A 16,823-nucleotide genomic window follows, 5' to 3' on the forward strand; every position below is an offset into this window, starting at 1 on the left:
AAGAGTTGTTATTGACAATACAGCCACAACATAGTTATTGGACCAATAAAACATGATGGTGTTTTTATGGATTAATCCTGTTAACCAAAAGTATAAATAAATCCTATATTTGAACCCAGAGGCAGTCTGTGAGCAGAAGGTGACCTGCCGCTGTGGGTATTAGGCCCTTAAGCCAATTTCCAGAGATTGGGAAGTCACCCTTTCTTAGGAGCTAAAAAGCCAGCCAGTATGGCTCATTGGTCAGCCAAACAAGGGCCTGAGGAACAGCTGAAAATAGTCACCTGAACAAGGGTTGGGGTCCAGTGACCAACTTAAAATGATCATATGGCAAGTGGTCAAAGGAGAGGGGACAGGTGGACAGCTGGAAGTGCTGAGGTGACCAAGGATATCAGCAGAACTGATGTTCACCTGGGCCATGAGACAGGGCCTAAGTCCTTCTTATGGGAGAAGAAAGATTGAGTGATACAGGAGGAAGCTGGTCCAGGTAAAGAGGAATGACAGCTTAGCATCTCTGCAATGTGGAAGGTCACGGAAAGCATAATATGCTTGACGTGTGAGAAGCAGAGCAGAATAGAGATGGAGTAATATGGCTTTCAATCCTCATCTATAACATAGATATTTTTATTTTAAAGGTTTTTATGATGATTTAATCATGTATGTTAAGTGCACCTAGCATATGTCAGAAAAGAAAAGTTACTGATATTGAATTATACTATGAAGTCAGACTCAGCAAATAGACTTGTATTAGTCAATCCAGGCAAATGGCTTTACTTAAATTAACCTTCAGCTGTAATAATGTAGTTGAGCACAATCTTTTAAGTCTTGATTTATTTTCCTTATTGTCCCCAAATCTGATTTTTTTTTTGTCTGATTTTTAATGACATTTTAGTTACTAACCTCTATTGCCTGTCTAGTGTCTTAAACTCTCAAAAAGTAAATTAAATTGTTCTGGAAGGATTTGCTCTTCACAAAGCTTTGTTGATTGCCATTCAGCACTTCATAATTTTCTGTGTGATTATAGAGTATTCGATGATTTGTTCCAGGAACTCCACACATAGCAAATTATTCAGCCTCATCTGTAATTTCTAGGATGAACATTTACTCACTTTTAAAAAGAGAACAGCCCATTTTTATCTTTAGGGCTTTTGCTCTTCTGAAAGAATCTTCTAAAACGACAGCTTAGCATCTTTGCAATGTCATTCAAGATATTTCTATAGGAGATTGTATGATACTACCACCTAACCAGGGCCTGTATCCAAAAGATGCAATGTAGTGTGCTTCGGGGAGGGAAGAAGTGGTGGTCATCGGACCAAGTATGAAAACCCTATGTCTGTACTTGTCTCTTTAGCATAAAAATGTTTTAATGTTTTAGTATTTCATTGATTGCCCATCTACTTACAATCATGGGGCAAAAACAAACAACAACAAAAAAAAACATAATATAAGGGAAAACTTTTTTTATTCTTATTGGTCTTTGTGGTATGTTTTAGCTCAGAACTTTATTAAAATACATCTGCATTTGAATACATATTCTTTCATCTGACAGTCATTTATTGAGGATCCTTAAATGCAAACAGTGTGCTGGGTCCTGGGGAAAAACACACACACACACACACACACACACAAATAAATAAATAAAAAATTTACTGCTTTTAACTAACATGAAAGTAGGAATTCCCTATCAGTGATTTTTTTTAAAGAACATTTAATCGTGTGATCATTTTAAATTTGAAGTTATATGTAATTTGTTTGCATTCCTTCTATGTACATTCATTGAGGGTCAAAAGTAAATCAGTCTTGGATTACACATCTTTTATAGGCAATATGGAAGGCTCTTACTCAAGAGTTTGGGTACTATCTCCAAAAAGGTGTCAAAGAGCTGAGGTTATAGCTAAACCCATATATGAAATTTACATTTGTTTCTACTTCTGAGTATCATTTTGCTTGTAAGTTATGTTTTCTATTAAGTGATGTGGCAGCCTCAGTGTATTGAAGTTTCTGCTGCTAATGATGTTCTTGTTATTTGGACCTGAAGTTCATGCATAACTGAATCATAATTGGAGACCTGCTCCCTTGCATTGGACTACCATGGATTCTAAATTCACAAACAGCTGCATGTTTAGGAGCATCTGGCATTTTCACACAGAATCATACATTTTTTCATTTCAAAAAAAATCTCTGCAGATTTTCAATCTTTGTCTTTGTGTTTATATGAGCTATAACCTTAAAGTAATTTTATCTTTTACTTCTTTAATTTAAATGTAACTACCATATGTTATAGTGTCTTACCAATAAGCACTGTATATTAAACACGGGTAATTTTTTCAATAATTGAGGATATTGCCATCCCCTCATTTTTTGCATCATCAGTATCATTACACTAGTCTAGCTGATGTGAAGTGTAGAAGATTTGGCCAAATCTGCAATGACAAGCCTCTACCTTAGTGACTAAAGCATTGTCATAAAATTCAAGTACAAAAAAGTCAAGCCAATTAAGTTTCCAGTCATTTAGTTTCTTTCTAGTTGTGCGATATTTCTCTACATATTAAGTGAATTGATACATTTCAAACTTGTCCCCCCTTGCAATTTTTATGTCATTCACATTTATTTCAAAGATTTCTTTTGTTAGAAAAAAATGTGCAGAACAGAAAAGAGAGTCATCTTTTTGTTATTGTTATTAATTCTCATCCAAGGATATTTTTCCATAGATTTTTAGAGAGAGTGGAAAGGAGTGGGAGGAACATAGAGAGAATCAATGTGAGAGAGATACATCAATTGGTTGCTTTCCACACGTATGCTGGCCAGTGCCAGGAATCGAGCCTGCAACTAAAATTGAATCCAGGACCTTTCATTTTGTGGTCCAGTGCTCTATTCACTGAGTCAAACCCTCCAGAACAAGTCATCTTTTATTATTAAGAAGTTTATTCATTCTAGAGATACATTTCAAAAACAGACTATGCACAGTGTGCCCCACCAGGACAACCAAGGGTTCAGCGAGCCTGAGGGAGGGCTGGTGAAGGATGAAGAACAGACAAACAAAGAGAATAAGCTGGGTGTAGGTAGATCTTCTGTGCCTGGCGGAGGCCACAGAACAGATCCAGACTGCAAAGCTGATGCTGTATTTATAGTCAGGGGTAAACAAGGTAATTTACAATGTTCTTGTAAGTTTCACTTGTTTTGGAAGCACTTGTTGCCCCTACCACAGCCCATTAGCTACCCAGGAAAGATCTAGGGAACATCACAAGGCCAAGCTTAATTATGCTTAGAGGGCTGTGCCCTCCAAGCTGGGACTTGTTTGCATCTTTGCCAACAGGTCAGTCTGAGGCTTAACCCTATAACCACTAACTACAGCACAGTGCTAAACAATGAAGGAAAGTATAATGGATAAGAAGTATACAATCTTTTCCATATGGAACATATGACCTAGTGAAATCCACAGAAAAATAAAAAGATGTGTCATACACAGACCAGGGATTGATGTGTGGGGTTCCCAGGAGTCCAAAGAAAGAGTGAAGATGTGTGTGTGTGTGTGTGTATGTGTGTGTGTGCATACACACACACACACATTTATATATATATATATATATATATATATATATATATATATATATATGGTATATATATACATACACATTATATATACATACATACACATTTATATATAATGTGTATACATAAACATGTATGTATGTATGTATGTATATGTATATTTTATTCCTGGTGTGTTTTTTCAGGATTCAGAATTTACAATGTTGAAATAATTTAAGATCAGAAATCTATCATCTAAAACTGCCTTTCTATAAAATTCACATTCTAAAACATATTTGATATTATAATGGTATTCACCTGTATATACATGCTGCCACCTAAACCATTTTTAAATGTTTTCTTTCCAAGCATAATGTCAATTTCATAAAAACTTTACTTTATAGAAAGATCTTTCCATACATGATCTGTTATATGCACATTGATACTAGTTTTTAGTTCACAGATGCATGAAAAATTCAAATATAGACAAATGAGGCATCAACCTATGTAATCTTAAGTAATTGATTATTTTTAATTATTATATTTTATGTGAGAGACTTATTCAATAAAGGGGCTCATTACTATAATTACACAACACCTTTCCAGCAGAAATGACATTCATCAAGCCCTGCTCACTGAACCATGATTTTGTGCTTTATGTTCATATATTTTTAAAAGGTGTTGTATTGATTCTTTAGAGCGAGAGAGGAAAGGAGAGGGAGACAGAAAGAGAAATATTAATGCAAGAATGAAATGCTGATCGGCTGCTTCTAGCACCTGGATCAAGCTTGTATCCGGGACATATGCCCAAACTAGGAATTGAACCAGCAACCCTTCAGTACACAGGATAATGCCCAACCAACTTAACCACACTGGCCATGGCTATCATTATATATTTATAAACATTTTCCCATTATTATCAATCCATTCATATTTTAATTGAGTGAGAAAATAAAAATAGGGCCTTATTTATACATTTTCTCAGTTAGAAACAGAAATGTATTGTTAGCAACTCCAAATCAGAAAAGTTAGTCTAATACTTAATAGTATTTGTTGTTTTCTTTCTCAAATAAATATTAATGGCTTCATTTTAAAGTGAAATTGCTATTTTTATACCTAAGCACTCCACCACTCCAAAAGAATCTGATATTCCCTAATGAGTCTGTGGCTACTCCCAGGTGTTTGAATAAATTGAATTAATAACCTAGTTAATTGAAAGTTATGATAGGGCCCTGATTTTAAGGAATCAGTAAATGTATAATATAAATACTTATAACCATACTGGCTTTAATGACTTAGTAAAGCTCATTGATCTTTTTTAGTGTTTCAGGGTTGTTATTCTGGAAATAAATTAGGCATATATAGATAGAATAAAGAAAAATTGGCTTGTGCTATCAAGATGTAAGAATGTAAGTAATGTAAGATATCAGTAATATTGTAGGATATAGGATAAAGAAGAACTTATAATCGCTTCTCGGCCTTTTGGCTAAGATCAAGTGAAGAAGAACTTATATGTGAGTAAAACAAATCTTTCAAGTCAAGCAGACAATATTTTATTACAGTATTGTATGCAAAATGCTTTATAAATACTGTTAACTAGTGACATCTTTTCCATTGTTTTGTTTGTTTTTGTTGTTGTAGTTGTTGTTTTAGAGAAAGAGTGAAAGGGAGGGGAGTGAGAGAGAGAAAAACATCACATCAATTGGTTACCTCTTGCAGCCAGGGATCAAGCCTGCAACCCAGGTACATGCCCTTGACTGGAAATCAAACCCACAACCCTTCCATGCTCAGGTCAATTCTCTAACCATTGCACAGCACCAGCCAGAACAAACCTAGTGACATTTTACATAGATACCATGATGTAGTGAAAAGGTATGAACACTGAGTTATAATCATAATTCTGCAGTTATTATCTTGGTAATCTTAGACAATCTAATTTCAATGAACCTCTAATTTCTTATTTGTAAAAGAAATAATAATACCTACCTATGAGGACTAATTTTAAGAATAAGTTTAAAATATTTATATACCATCTCAACACATGATCAAGGATCACATGATCAATTTATAGGATATGAAATACACAATTGACCAGTTTTATGTAATGGTCATTTATACAGTTCTTCACTCAGTGACCAGAGGTTACACATTCTGATTTATCGATAAGAACACATGAATGATTTATAAAGCATGACCACTTACTGTGTCACAAAGAAATTCTAAATATAAACCAAATTAATATCCCAGAGAAGAAATTATTTAAACAAAATGTAATAAAATTAGGAACCAAATAATAACCACAATAAATACCCATACATTTGAAAATTTTAAAACCAATCCTAAATAACTGAGGGAGTATAGAAGAAACCACAATGGAAATAAAAATTATTTAGACCTGCAAAATAATGAATATGATATGTGTCAAATTTATGAGAATTAGCTAATGGAATTTTAAAATATATATATTTTATAAATTATTTTACAGAGGAGGGGAGAGGGATAGAGAGTTAGAAATGTCGATGAGAGAGAAACGTTGATCAGCTGCCTCCTGCACATCCCCTATTGGGGATGTGCCCGCAACCAAGGTGCATGCCCTTGACCAGATCAAATCTGGGACCCTTCAGTCTGCAGGCTGATGATCTATCCACTGATCCAAACCAGTTAGAGCTAAAGGCAATTTTTAGAGGGAAAATATAGCCTTGTATATTTAGTAAATATAGAAAGGCTGATAATATTCCAAGTATTCAACCAAGTATTTAGAATAATATCAACCATGAAAACAGCAGAAGAATAGATAAAAGCAGATATTAGTCAAATGAGGAAAAAAAGCAATAAATAATATCAATAAAACTAAAATTCTGTTTCTTGAAAAGACTAATAAAAGTTATAAATCGCATCAACAACAAAAATTAAGGAGCCTTAAGTTTAAAAGTGATAAAAAAAAAAGTGCTATCGAGATGTAAGAATGTAAGTAATGTAAGATATCAGTAATATTGTTCTCACAAGTCATTCCTGAGCAAACTACATAAAAACATGCTTTGGTCAACCGAAATAAACTCCAAAAATGACCCTAAGTAAGATATTGACATAAGAAGTAGCGGTAAGCATTCAAGATATAATTAAATGACTACATGAGAATTAAAGTGAAGAATAAAATATGTAACAGCTATTTGCTCTGCTAATATGAGCACAGTACTTATATCCAAATAAGAGAAGAGAATGGGAAAAATATATACAAACACCTTTAAAATATTCCTTAATTTTATTTTTGTTTTAGAATAGGTATTGTAATTCTGAGATACTGTCTATGAAATGTGAAATAAAACTAATGAGTAATTATGAGACAATCTAATTCTGTCATCCTCTATGTCCTTGATAATCAAGAGTCTTAATGGGGTGGGGAGGAGATGCAGATGTCATATAGAAGAGATTAGCTAAAAACTTTGTGTCCTGAATTTGAAATGAAAATATCAGATTCATTTTAGACAAAATCCTCAAAACAATGAGTAACTGCAGCAATAAGTGTCATTTGAAGTCTAGACTGTGACCTTGAAACACCGTTTCTCAATAAATAAACCAGAGCTTCTCAGAGAAAGTTGTTGATTTGGGATAGGACACTTAGAAGATGAGTTTGGGACAGCTTGTTATATCTGACAGCACGGGAGCTTTGCCAAAGACTACTAGGGTCTCACCATAAGAACCTCTGGGCCAACTTGACAAAGCTCCCCACTAGCACAATTGGGATCATTTGACCTACCATAACATCTGATTGTAATGGATTGAAACCAATGAAGTATGTTTAAATCTTTGAGTTCATAATGACATTTTATAATAATAATTGGTCATCTTAAGAGGTTGATAGAAAACCAATTAATTACATAATATTAAGTAAAGGTAAAAAAAACAAAACAAAACACATTTATCTTGCCTTTTCCATATGAATTATACTAATGACTAACCAAACAATACATGAAGAGAAATACTTTGTTATAAAAGTATTCTAACTAATAAATGTAAAAGGAATGTTTTTACAAACTGCGCAAATCAATGATCTAAGCAATGAGCATCAGTACTATTAACATCACAAACAGAGAGACAACCTGACATTATGTGTCTGCCTATGAAGTACAGTGGTGCCTCGCATAAAGAGCGCCTCGCACAGCGAACGCTGCACACAACGAACTTCATTTCATGATTCATACAACGAACTTCGTTTCACACAACGAAGTCGCCCGAGCTTCCACGACCGCTTTGCCCCAGCTTCCACGACTGCTTCGCCCGAGCTTCCACAATCACTGCCGATGTATTGCATCCTTCCGCGCAGGCACTGCAGGCAGTCGTTAGTCACTGCGCTTAACTTAAGCACGTATCGCGGCAATCGTTCTTCATTACGAATTAAATCACGCACGTATCACGGCAGTCGTCCTTTTAAGTTAAACTCAATATTTTTTTTATATCATGGCTTCTAAAAAAAGCAGGAAGGTGATTTCTGTTGAAATGAAACAGGAGATAATTAGAAGGAGTGAATGTGGGGTAAAACAGTGTGACCTCGTCAAAGAGTTTGGCCTCAGCAAGACCACCATTTTCACCATTTTGACAAATAAGGATGCAATCAAATCAGCCAAAGTAGCCAAAGGAGTATCAAAACTATTTCATGAAAAACATAGGTCTTCAATCCACGAGGAAATGGAGAGGCTATTAGTGATTTGGATTAAGGACAGGCAGGTGAAAGGTGACGTAACAACCCAAGATATTATCTGTCACAAAGCCAAGAGAATTTATGACGATCTAAAGAAAAATGTCCCTGGAAGTAGCAGCAATCAAGATAATGAAGAAGAATTCAAAGCCAGCAGGGGGTGGTTTTTTAGATTTAAGAAAAGGTGTGGAATCCACAGCGTTACTATGCATGGTGAGGCTGGCAGTGCTGACAAGAAAGAAGCAGAAAAGTTCTCTATTAACTTTCAAAAATGTATTAAGGATGAAGGATACTGCCCACAACAAGTGTTCAATGCCGATGAAACGGGTCTTTTCTGGAAAAGAATGCCGAGCAGAACCTTCATTACAAAAGAGGAGAAGAAATTGCCAGGACACAAAGCCATGAAGGACAGACTTACCCTTATGTTTTCGTCTAATGCCAGCGGAGACCTCAAGATCAAACCTCTATTGGTTTATCACTCTGAAAATCCAAGAATTTTCAAGAAAAATAACGTTACTAAGTCCAAACTGCCCGTCCATTGGAAGTCCAATCAAAAAGCCTGGGTGACCCAAGTTATCTTCAACGAATGGATTCTGGAAACCTTTGCTCCTGCCGTGAAGAAATTCTTGCTGGAAAAAGAACTGCTGCTCAAAGCCCTTCTGATACTTGACAATGCCCCTTCTCACCCAAAAGACCTAGAGGAAATATTGCAGGAAAATTATCCTTTTATCAAGGTGCAGTATTTGCCACCAAACACCACATCCATTCTTCAGCCAATGGATCAGCAAGTTATTGCGAACTTTAAAAAACTCTACACTAGAGCCCTCTTTAATAAGGTGTTTGAAGAATGCGAGTTTGGTGGAGACAATATGACTGTCCGAAAGTTTTGGAAGGAGAAATTTGATGTCCTTATGGCAATACGACTTATACAGAAGGCCTGGGAAGAAGTGTCACAAAGGACCCTCATTTCTGCTTGGAAGATGCTTGTGCCTTCGTGGACCCAGGAAGAAGCAGTAGTTGATGACACAGAAGTGGTGAAGGACATCATCACAGTGGCCCAAAGGTTGGAATTAGAGGTAGAGGAAGAGGATGTAGAGGAGCTTATTGAGGAACACGAAGAAGAGCTGACAACTGAAGAGCTCCAAGCACTTCTGGTCCAGCAACAGGACAATGCTCAAAGGGAAGCGTCATCTGATAACGAGGAGCAACAATCAAACAATCAACCAATCCCAACTGCTGACATCAAGAACATCCTGGTCAAATGGAAAGCAGTTCAGTTTACCAATGCCCACTATCCGGATTCAGCTGAAGCAAACAGGATCAACGATCTTTACTCCGATACTCTTGTCCGTTATTTCCGGCAGATGTTGGAGAAAAGAGAAAAACAAACGACTTTGGACAGGTTTTTCATGAAACCATCGGCCAAAAAGCAGAAAATGGATGAAGATGTGCAAGATTCGGTAGACTCTACTTAGTCTGTCTTAAAATTAAAAAAATGTGTGTTTTTTTTTAAAAAAATTATGTTTTTGGATGTATCTAAATAAAAATAATAACAAAAAATTTATCTTTTTTTATGTCATCTTAGCATATTTTATGCTACAGAACGAATTATTTTTTTTAACATGTATTGTTATGAGAAAACGCATTTCACATAACGAACTTTTTGCATAACAAACTTGCTCCTGGAACGAATTAAGTTCGTTGTGTGAGGCACCACTGTACTATGACTTCACCTATGGCCTTGCCAAAGAGATCACATCTGAGTCTGATGAAACTGTATTCAGCTGCCAACCTAAAGGAAATACAGAAGACAGATGAATATGTGATCTATACCATGAATGTGCACCTAGCAAAATCCAGACTTCCAAAAACTACAGGTTAAATGGCTCAGGATCTTCAACTGTAAACTGAGAAAATGGAGAATCTGGATTTAAATATGTAAAAGACATTGCAAACAAAACAGCTAGATCTATTTATTGCTGTGTCCTTCAGCTCCTAATTATTTAATAACTAACTCTATGCAAATTGATTTGAACTCCCAGGCTCTTCTGGAAACATCTTTTAAATTAAAATTTTAAGACAAAAAGGTTATCTCTGAATGTTTGGACATTTAAATTTAATTTATATTTGATAATTAACTTAGCAAAGAATGATTATGTTGTGGAATTGAATGTATTTGGTTTACAAACAGAATAAAACCACCAAAAAAGAGAAGTTTTTTCAACTAATCTTTTTTTCTATGCAAATTTTATGTAAACATGTCACCCATACCCTTCCTTTTAAGTCCTACATCCTTGATATGCTTATAAACAGAATGAACAACTGCTGACACCTTTCTGAGCTGTAAATTTACAATTTCAGGTTTAGAATTACTATTATGAAATACATTTCTGTATTCCTTAAGTGTTTTGATCATTTCAGGTGCCTGTTAGTGTCTTTTAGAACCAGGAGAGGGCACTGCAGAGCAGTGTAGCTCTAAGTACTTGTGACAAAATCAGAAAATGTCCTTTACTAAAAGATATGTGCAAAGCTATACTACAGAAACAAGAAAAACTGAAGGAATAACCAGATAATCAATATAGGCCTTTTTATTTACTACAAAACAGAAAAAATAAAATATTTAACTAAATATGTATCTAGGCTATCAAATGGAGATATATAGATGATAGTAGATGGATAGAGAAATATAGATGTAGAAATAGGTATCTCCTTTCAAGAACATCCCAAAGCTGAATCTGTATCTCCTATTACAATATTTTTTTCACTGCTTCTGCTGTTTGTGATAAAACCAGTTCTCAAATACTCCCTGGTACAGATTTAGAGTATATTTTGTTTTAATATATTTTTATTGATTTCTTACAGAGAGGAAGGGAGAGAGATAGAGAGCTAGAAACGTCAATGAGAGAGAAACATCTACTAGCAGCCTCTTGCACACTTTCTACCGGGGATGTGCCCACAACCAATGTACATGTCCTTGACTGGAATTGAACCTGGGACCTTTCAGTCTGCAGATCGACACTCTACCACTGAGCCAAACCAGTTTCAGCTAGAGTATATTTTGTTTTAATCCGTTCAAGTTTAGGACAAAGGATATTCAATACAGAAATAATTTTAGAAACAATGTAATAAATATTATTCCCAGTTTCTGCAAAGGTTTTTCTAAACATAAAGAACACTGTTTTAAGTATCAGCTGCTCAATTGCAGGGCAGTAGACAGGTGATTGAATTCAGACCATCACCTTACACTAGGGAAAGATAACAAAGGCATGTCATTGTCTTATGGAGATGAAATAAGAGTAAGCGGACTCTAAGACTTCTAAAACTTGCTGTCCCAGGGTCCCTGTGGCCTAGGCCTTTCTTATGACTATGTGCACTTAGGTATGGAAAGAGCAGAAGTGCCACCATGATGGGACTATTTAGCTGTGTGTTCTGTTTCCAAAATGTCTCCAAACAGCATTCCTTAGATGTGTTGTCTATGCAAGGAAGTTAAATCAATGCCAGAAGTCACATCTTCAGGAGAAGAGAAAATATTTAAGAAAGTTTCATTATATATCATGGTAAACAGCCTTCTGTGTGCTACCCTGAGTATGTAATTTCTTAAAAAATCTGATATCTACTTTTATCTCCTTGTCTATATGAATTTATTCTCCTCTGTATGCTACCAAGCCAATTCAGTTTTCATAATTGAATGAAATGAGTGCCATCTTTCCTCGTGTAAGAAAATTTGCCTATATGTTCAATGATCTTTCCCTTTATTAGAGATTTTCTGTGAAATATGAAAATTGTATTGTTAGTTATAATGTTATCTAGGTTGTCAGTTGTGCCTGAAAAGACCAATTTATGAGCACCAGTTCTTCCCTAGCTATAGTCATATGGACATATTGGTTGACAGTACAATATTTGTTTACAGATGTGTTTGCAAATTGGAGCTCTGTAACTTTGCATCTCAAATTACTTAACTCTTGTTTCAAAGAAACTAGATGGTCCATTTTTACTGAATCCAGAATTGTTCTGTCTCCTGCTTTTCCTTTCCTTCCCTCAACTTTGTTTGAAGCACAGTATGTCTTGCAGTGTTTCTTCCACTTGCCTTGCTTAAAGACTCACCTAGCTCAGCACTTACAGTGTGCACCGAATTAATTTGCCTAATGAATGCATTTTCAACTTCAGTTCTTTACTCACAGCTTCTTTGGCCTATAGAAATCTTAACTATCCTTCAAGGCCCACCATAATTTCCACTTCTCCAAGTGGAAATTAGTTTTTGCTTACTATTTTAAGCACATCCAGTTCTTCCCTACCCAAAGTCCTACAGCCCTCTCATCTTTTCTACCGTGCTTATTGCCTCACACTTTACTGTCTACTATATCCTACTTTTTACTGATTATCTCATATGTGATAGCCTTGCCTTTGTAACTAGCGGTTTTTTGTTTTTTAATTTTAGTAAGCAAAAACTCTGATTCCTAGTTACCCTATATCTCCAATAGTTTATCTCATAAGTGCCCAGGAAATCTAATCTAAACAAAATGACCAGCTCATTGTCCAAGTATTATCTTTGGTCTGACTATTGGAGTTACACTTTCTAGTGACTATGGTGAGTTTCTCTCAGGATGGTGTGCTGCTTTGTCCTTTTCTCTGCCTGGCTCCCTATATACCTGTCACCATCTGACTTCTGCAGCTATCAAGCAGGCCGAGCTCAGGGAATGCATCTTCTAGTTTTTAGGCAGCCTCTAGTATTTTTCTTTTTAGTCCTTTTCCCTGGAATAATTTCATCATCAATATCTTGGAAGATACCTTAGAAACTATTCTTATTTCTCCCCATCATTATCATTCAGATTAGTATTGAGCCTCAGGCCAAAAACCTGACAAAGATGCAATACAGAAGAGAGAACCTTTTATTGAACAATGGCAACAAGGAGTCCCATATTGATTTCAGTGTTAACTTCTTTGGAAACTGAATAGCCTATCAAAGTAACATTATTACTAGTGAGCATAGCCAATGCATCTTTCCCATAACTGGACAAGCTTGTTCGCAGTTCTGCCTAAAAAAAGTAAAAGTAGAAAATAAAACTAAATGTATGATGATGCTCTTTATTGATTTTCCTTTTTAAAGAGACAGAGAAAAGGAGAGAGAGAGAGAGAGAGAGAGAGAGAGAGAGAGAGAGAGAGAGAGAGAGAGAAATAAACACTGATCTATTGTTTCACTTATTGGTTGATTCTTCTACGTGGCCTGACTGGAGATGGAACCTGCAACCTTGGTGTATTGGATGATGCTCTAACCCACTGACCTACTGGGCCAGGGATGATCATGCTTTCTGAAAAACTTAATGTTTAATGTTTTAATAGTGATACCTATTTAATATATGTAATGAATTACCATGCTCATAATTTTACAGCTTCGCAAGTCTGTTTTCAGCATCAGGGCAAGGAATCTTCTAGAAAAGGAGACCGCAGTCACTAAGATCTTAAGGTAACAATGTGTTTAAACACAGTGGGATTGTATTAAGCAAAAAAAAAGCTTTTCTAATGAACTACTTTTCTGAGTATCAATATATGCTTTCTGCTAGAAAGTAGGTTTAGTTAACTATTTACTTATAAACAATGTCAACTACCTAACATTTTTCCTGAAACAGTAATATTTTACTAGCTCAATTGGCCATTTATTTTATTTTCATGTACTTAACCACAAATTATAATTATAAACTTTTACAAAAAGATGAAAATACTTACTTTTATTCCTACAAGTGAGGTCTTTTTTGATAACCAAAGGACTAATCATAATCTAAGGGGGAAATAGTAAAAGGGTAAGCTTTTTAAAAGTAATTGTGATTTATTGATTTTTTAAAGAATCAATTGATTTAAAATCTATAAGAATTAAAAGTATATTCATTTTAGAATGTTTATAAGACATAGAATTAAATGCTGAAATCTAAAATCTGCCTTGAAGTGAAATATTAGAAAGTAAAATTAAGCCACCCACTTGAGAGTATTTTATAAGACTATGTTATAATATAAAGTAATATGATCATTATAAAAATTCATAAGCACTTGTGAGTTATTGGTACATAACAACACAGTTAATATTGGGAGTTGAGGGTAGAATGACTGAGAAGGTAAATGGGTAAATGTATACCAGAAAGCCCTCTTTAAGCTTGTTTGAAGGTAAAGAAATTAGAATTCCTTCTACTCTAACTTCATTAATAGGAACAGTCATTAAAGCATTTTCCCCAGAATATAGATCACTGTAACTTGTATAACTGTAATTTAAAAATAAGGTGAATATATGATTTGAGAAACTATTCCAACTTTTTAATAGTACCTGAAATTTGTATGCCAAAATCAGTTCTAAATATTCAATATATTTATTCTTTATGTTAGCTGGTGATTCATGCACAGGGTTGAATATGTATTGGAGTACCTTTTATGAAATGAGAATAAATATTTCTGGGGCTTCTATAGTATCATCATAGAATACGATGAGATGAATTTAAAAGGTCTTATTGAAATAGGAAAAGGAAAGTTTCTAAGCAAATTTATAACAACCTGTGTCCCAACTTCCATTTGCTTCCAACTGGCTCAATTCTGGCATTACCATCAATAACACCATGAGGCCAGCCTTGAACATCATGTGGTACTACAGGGTTTTTATCAAGCTGTAACTAGACAAGTTCATGGCCAGGCCAATCTGTAGGGTCTTGAAGACTCTCCCCCACTCACACAAAGCAGATCATGTGCTGGACCAGCCCTGCAGGAGTGTCAGTGTGCTCCTGAGGAAGATAATTCTGCCTCAACCAGAAATGGCCTATAAGGAGATTGTGATACTCTGGATTCAGAATCTACCTGCAAAAGTAGGAACCAAAACAACCTTATTCACCTGTCCAGAAAAACTGCCTTTCAACTGATGTGAATTTTCCCTAGGGGTTCCCAGAGACTTTCAGAGTATGGGTAGACAGGGACACTTGGAAGGAAGCAGTGTCTTCCAGAGCCCCACTTTCCTCTGAACTCATTCTTAAATTTGATCTCACACTTTTTCTTTTCCAGATCCCTTTCCTCATTCACCTCTCTCCCAGTTTACAATGGAAAGATGAAACTCTCACTCATCCATCTAAAAAAAAGGTGAAACTTTGTGTAGTGTATTGATCTGGAATGTAAAGTCCTTTGGGTTGCCAAACGCAGGGACTATTCCCACATGGCTCTCAGGAAGCACCTTATTGTACAGGTGAAAAATTTCTGGAAAAACCTCCTTCCAAGAATTTATCTACTTAAAGTTAAGCCTTAGAAATAACTTGGTTGTCACAATGGGCTGCTATTTGAATTGAAAAATAAAGTCAAATTTTTTTCTGAGAGATTTAGCTGATTGGTTTGGCAATGAAAAGGACTTCATAGGTGCCCAATGCCATAAAATTGAATGGATTGGATGGATGAGATTCTCCAAGGAAAGGAAAATTTAATTGCTGATTTGTAAATGTACCTAAGTGGTTTTAAAAAGAGAAAATTTATGGGGTACTTGAGCAAAATAGTTAAGACTATCAGGGATTAGGGGCACCCTCAGATTTGTGCAATAGTTTGAGGGGCACCCAGAGGCAACAATGTAGAATACTACAAGATGAGAAGGAGCTACTCAAGGCTACTTAAGCTCTGTCATGCAGTTAATCTCATAACAGAAGAGGCCACAATTAGGGAAAAAAATTAAGATTTATTATAAGAATGCATATTCAATCTTTAGAATAATCTTTTAGCTCTTTTCTACTGTAAAACGTTTTCCTCACCTCTGCTACACTAGTCTGTGCAATAATTAAGGACAAGTGCAAAATGTCAAATGGATAGTTTCTTTGGTTGTATTTTTTTACTAGTAATGATAGAAGAATTCATAATAATAATAATAATAATATCATGCCTACATTATAATGTAAACAACCTATAAAATAGAAGGCCAAGAATAGATTGGCTCATGTCTGTGAGTTCATGGACATTTTTTCTATGCTGTTTACTTATTTATTTATTTATGAAACAACAACTAAAAAGAAAGAAAAGAAAAACATTTATAGTTATCTAGGGCAAACGATTGGAAAAACCCTTCAGAAGATGGGGAAGATAGAAAAGTTTCCAACACTCTCTCAGTGTCTTCTCACTCTCTCCAGAGCCTCTCCTCTCCTAGGCTCTAGAAATTTATTTATTTTTAAATATGTTTTTATTTATTTCAGAAAGGAAGAGAGAGGAAGAGAGAGATAGAAACATCAATGATGAGAGAGAATCATTGATTAGCTGCCTCCTGCACACCTCCTACTGGGGATTGAGCTTCCAGGCATGTGCCCTTGACTGGAATTGAGCCCAAGACCCTTCAGTCCACAGGCCAGCGCTCTGTCCACTGAGACAAACCAGCTAGGGCAAGACTTCTAGGAATTTAAAGATTGGAGGTGATGCTCTTAGAACAGCACCCACCACCCCCCACCACCACTCCAATCTTGGGTAACACAGAATATTGGATTTGGTGTTAGAAGACCTGTACTGGTGTCTGTTTCTGCTACTGTATAATCTTGAGCAACTCACTTATCTGATCCTCAGTTTTTTCATCTGCCTTTGCCAAGTATACTGCCCAAAATTG

At 35.5% G+C, this 16,823-nt stretch overlaps 1 protein-coding gene across 6 annotated transcripts in view; it reads left to right on the forward strand.

Moving 5' to 3' along the window:
* The window catches only part of NALCN (sodium leak channel, non-selective), a 269,461-nt gene that overhangs the window by 191,393 nt on the left and 61,245 nt on the right, over positions 1–16,823 (forward strand). For 4 of the 6 annotated variants that reach the window (XM_084880254.1, XM_084880257.1, XM_084880255.1 and 1 more), the window contains exons 18-19: positions 13,615–13,688; positions 15,260–15,334. In XM_084880254.1, coding sequence (XP_084736380.1) covers positions 13,615–13,688; positions 15,260–15,334 — 149 coding nt within the window. The remainder of the gene's footprint in view (positions 1–13,614; positions 13,689–15,259; positions 15,335–16,823) is intronic. The other 2 variants (XM_084880256.1, XM_084880258.1) reach the window with 1 other exon arrangement.

Source organism: Pipistrellus hanaki (assembly GCF_964339955.1).
Source record: "Pipistrellus hanaki genome assembly, chromosome: 3".
In the NCBI taxonomy this organism is placed as follows: domain Eukaryota; kingdom Metazoa; phylum Chordata; class Mammalia; order Chiroptera; family Vespertilionidae; genus Pipistrellus; species Pipistrellus hanaki.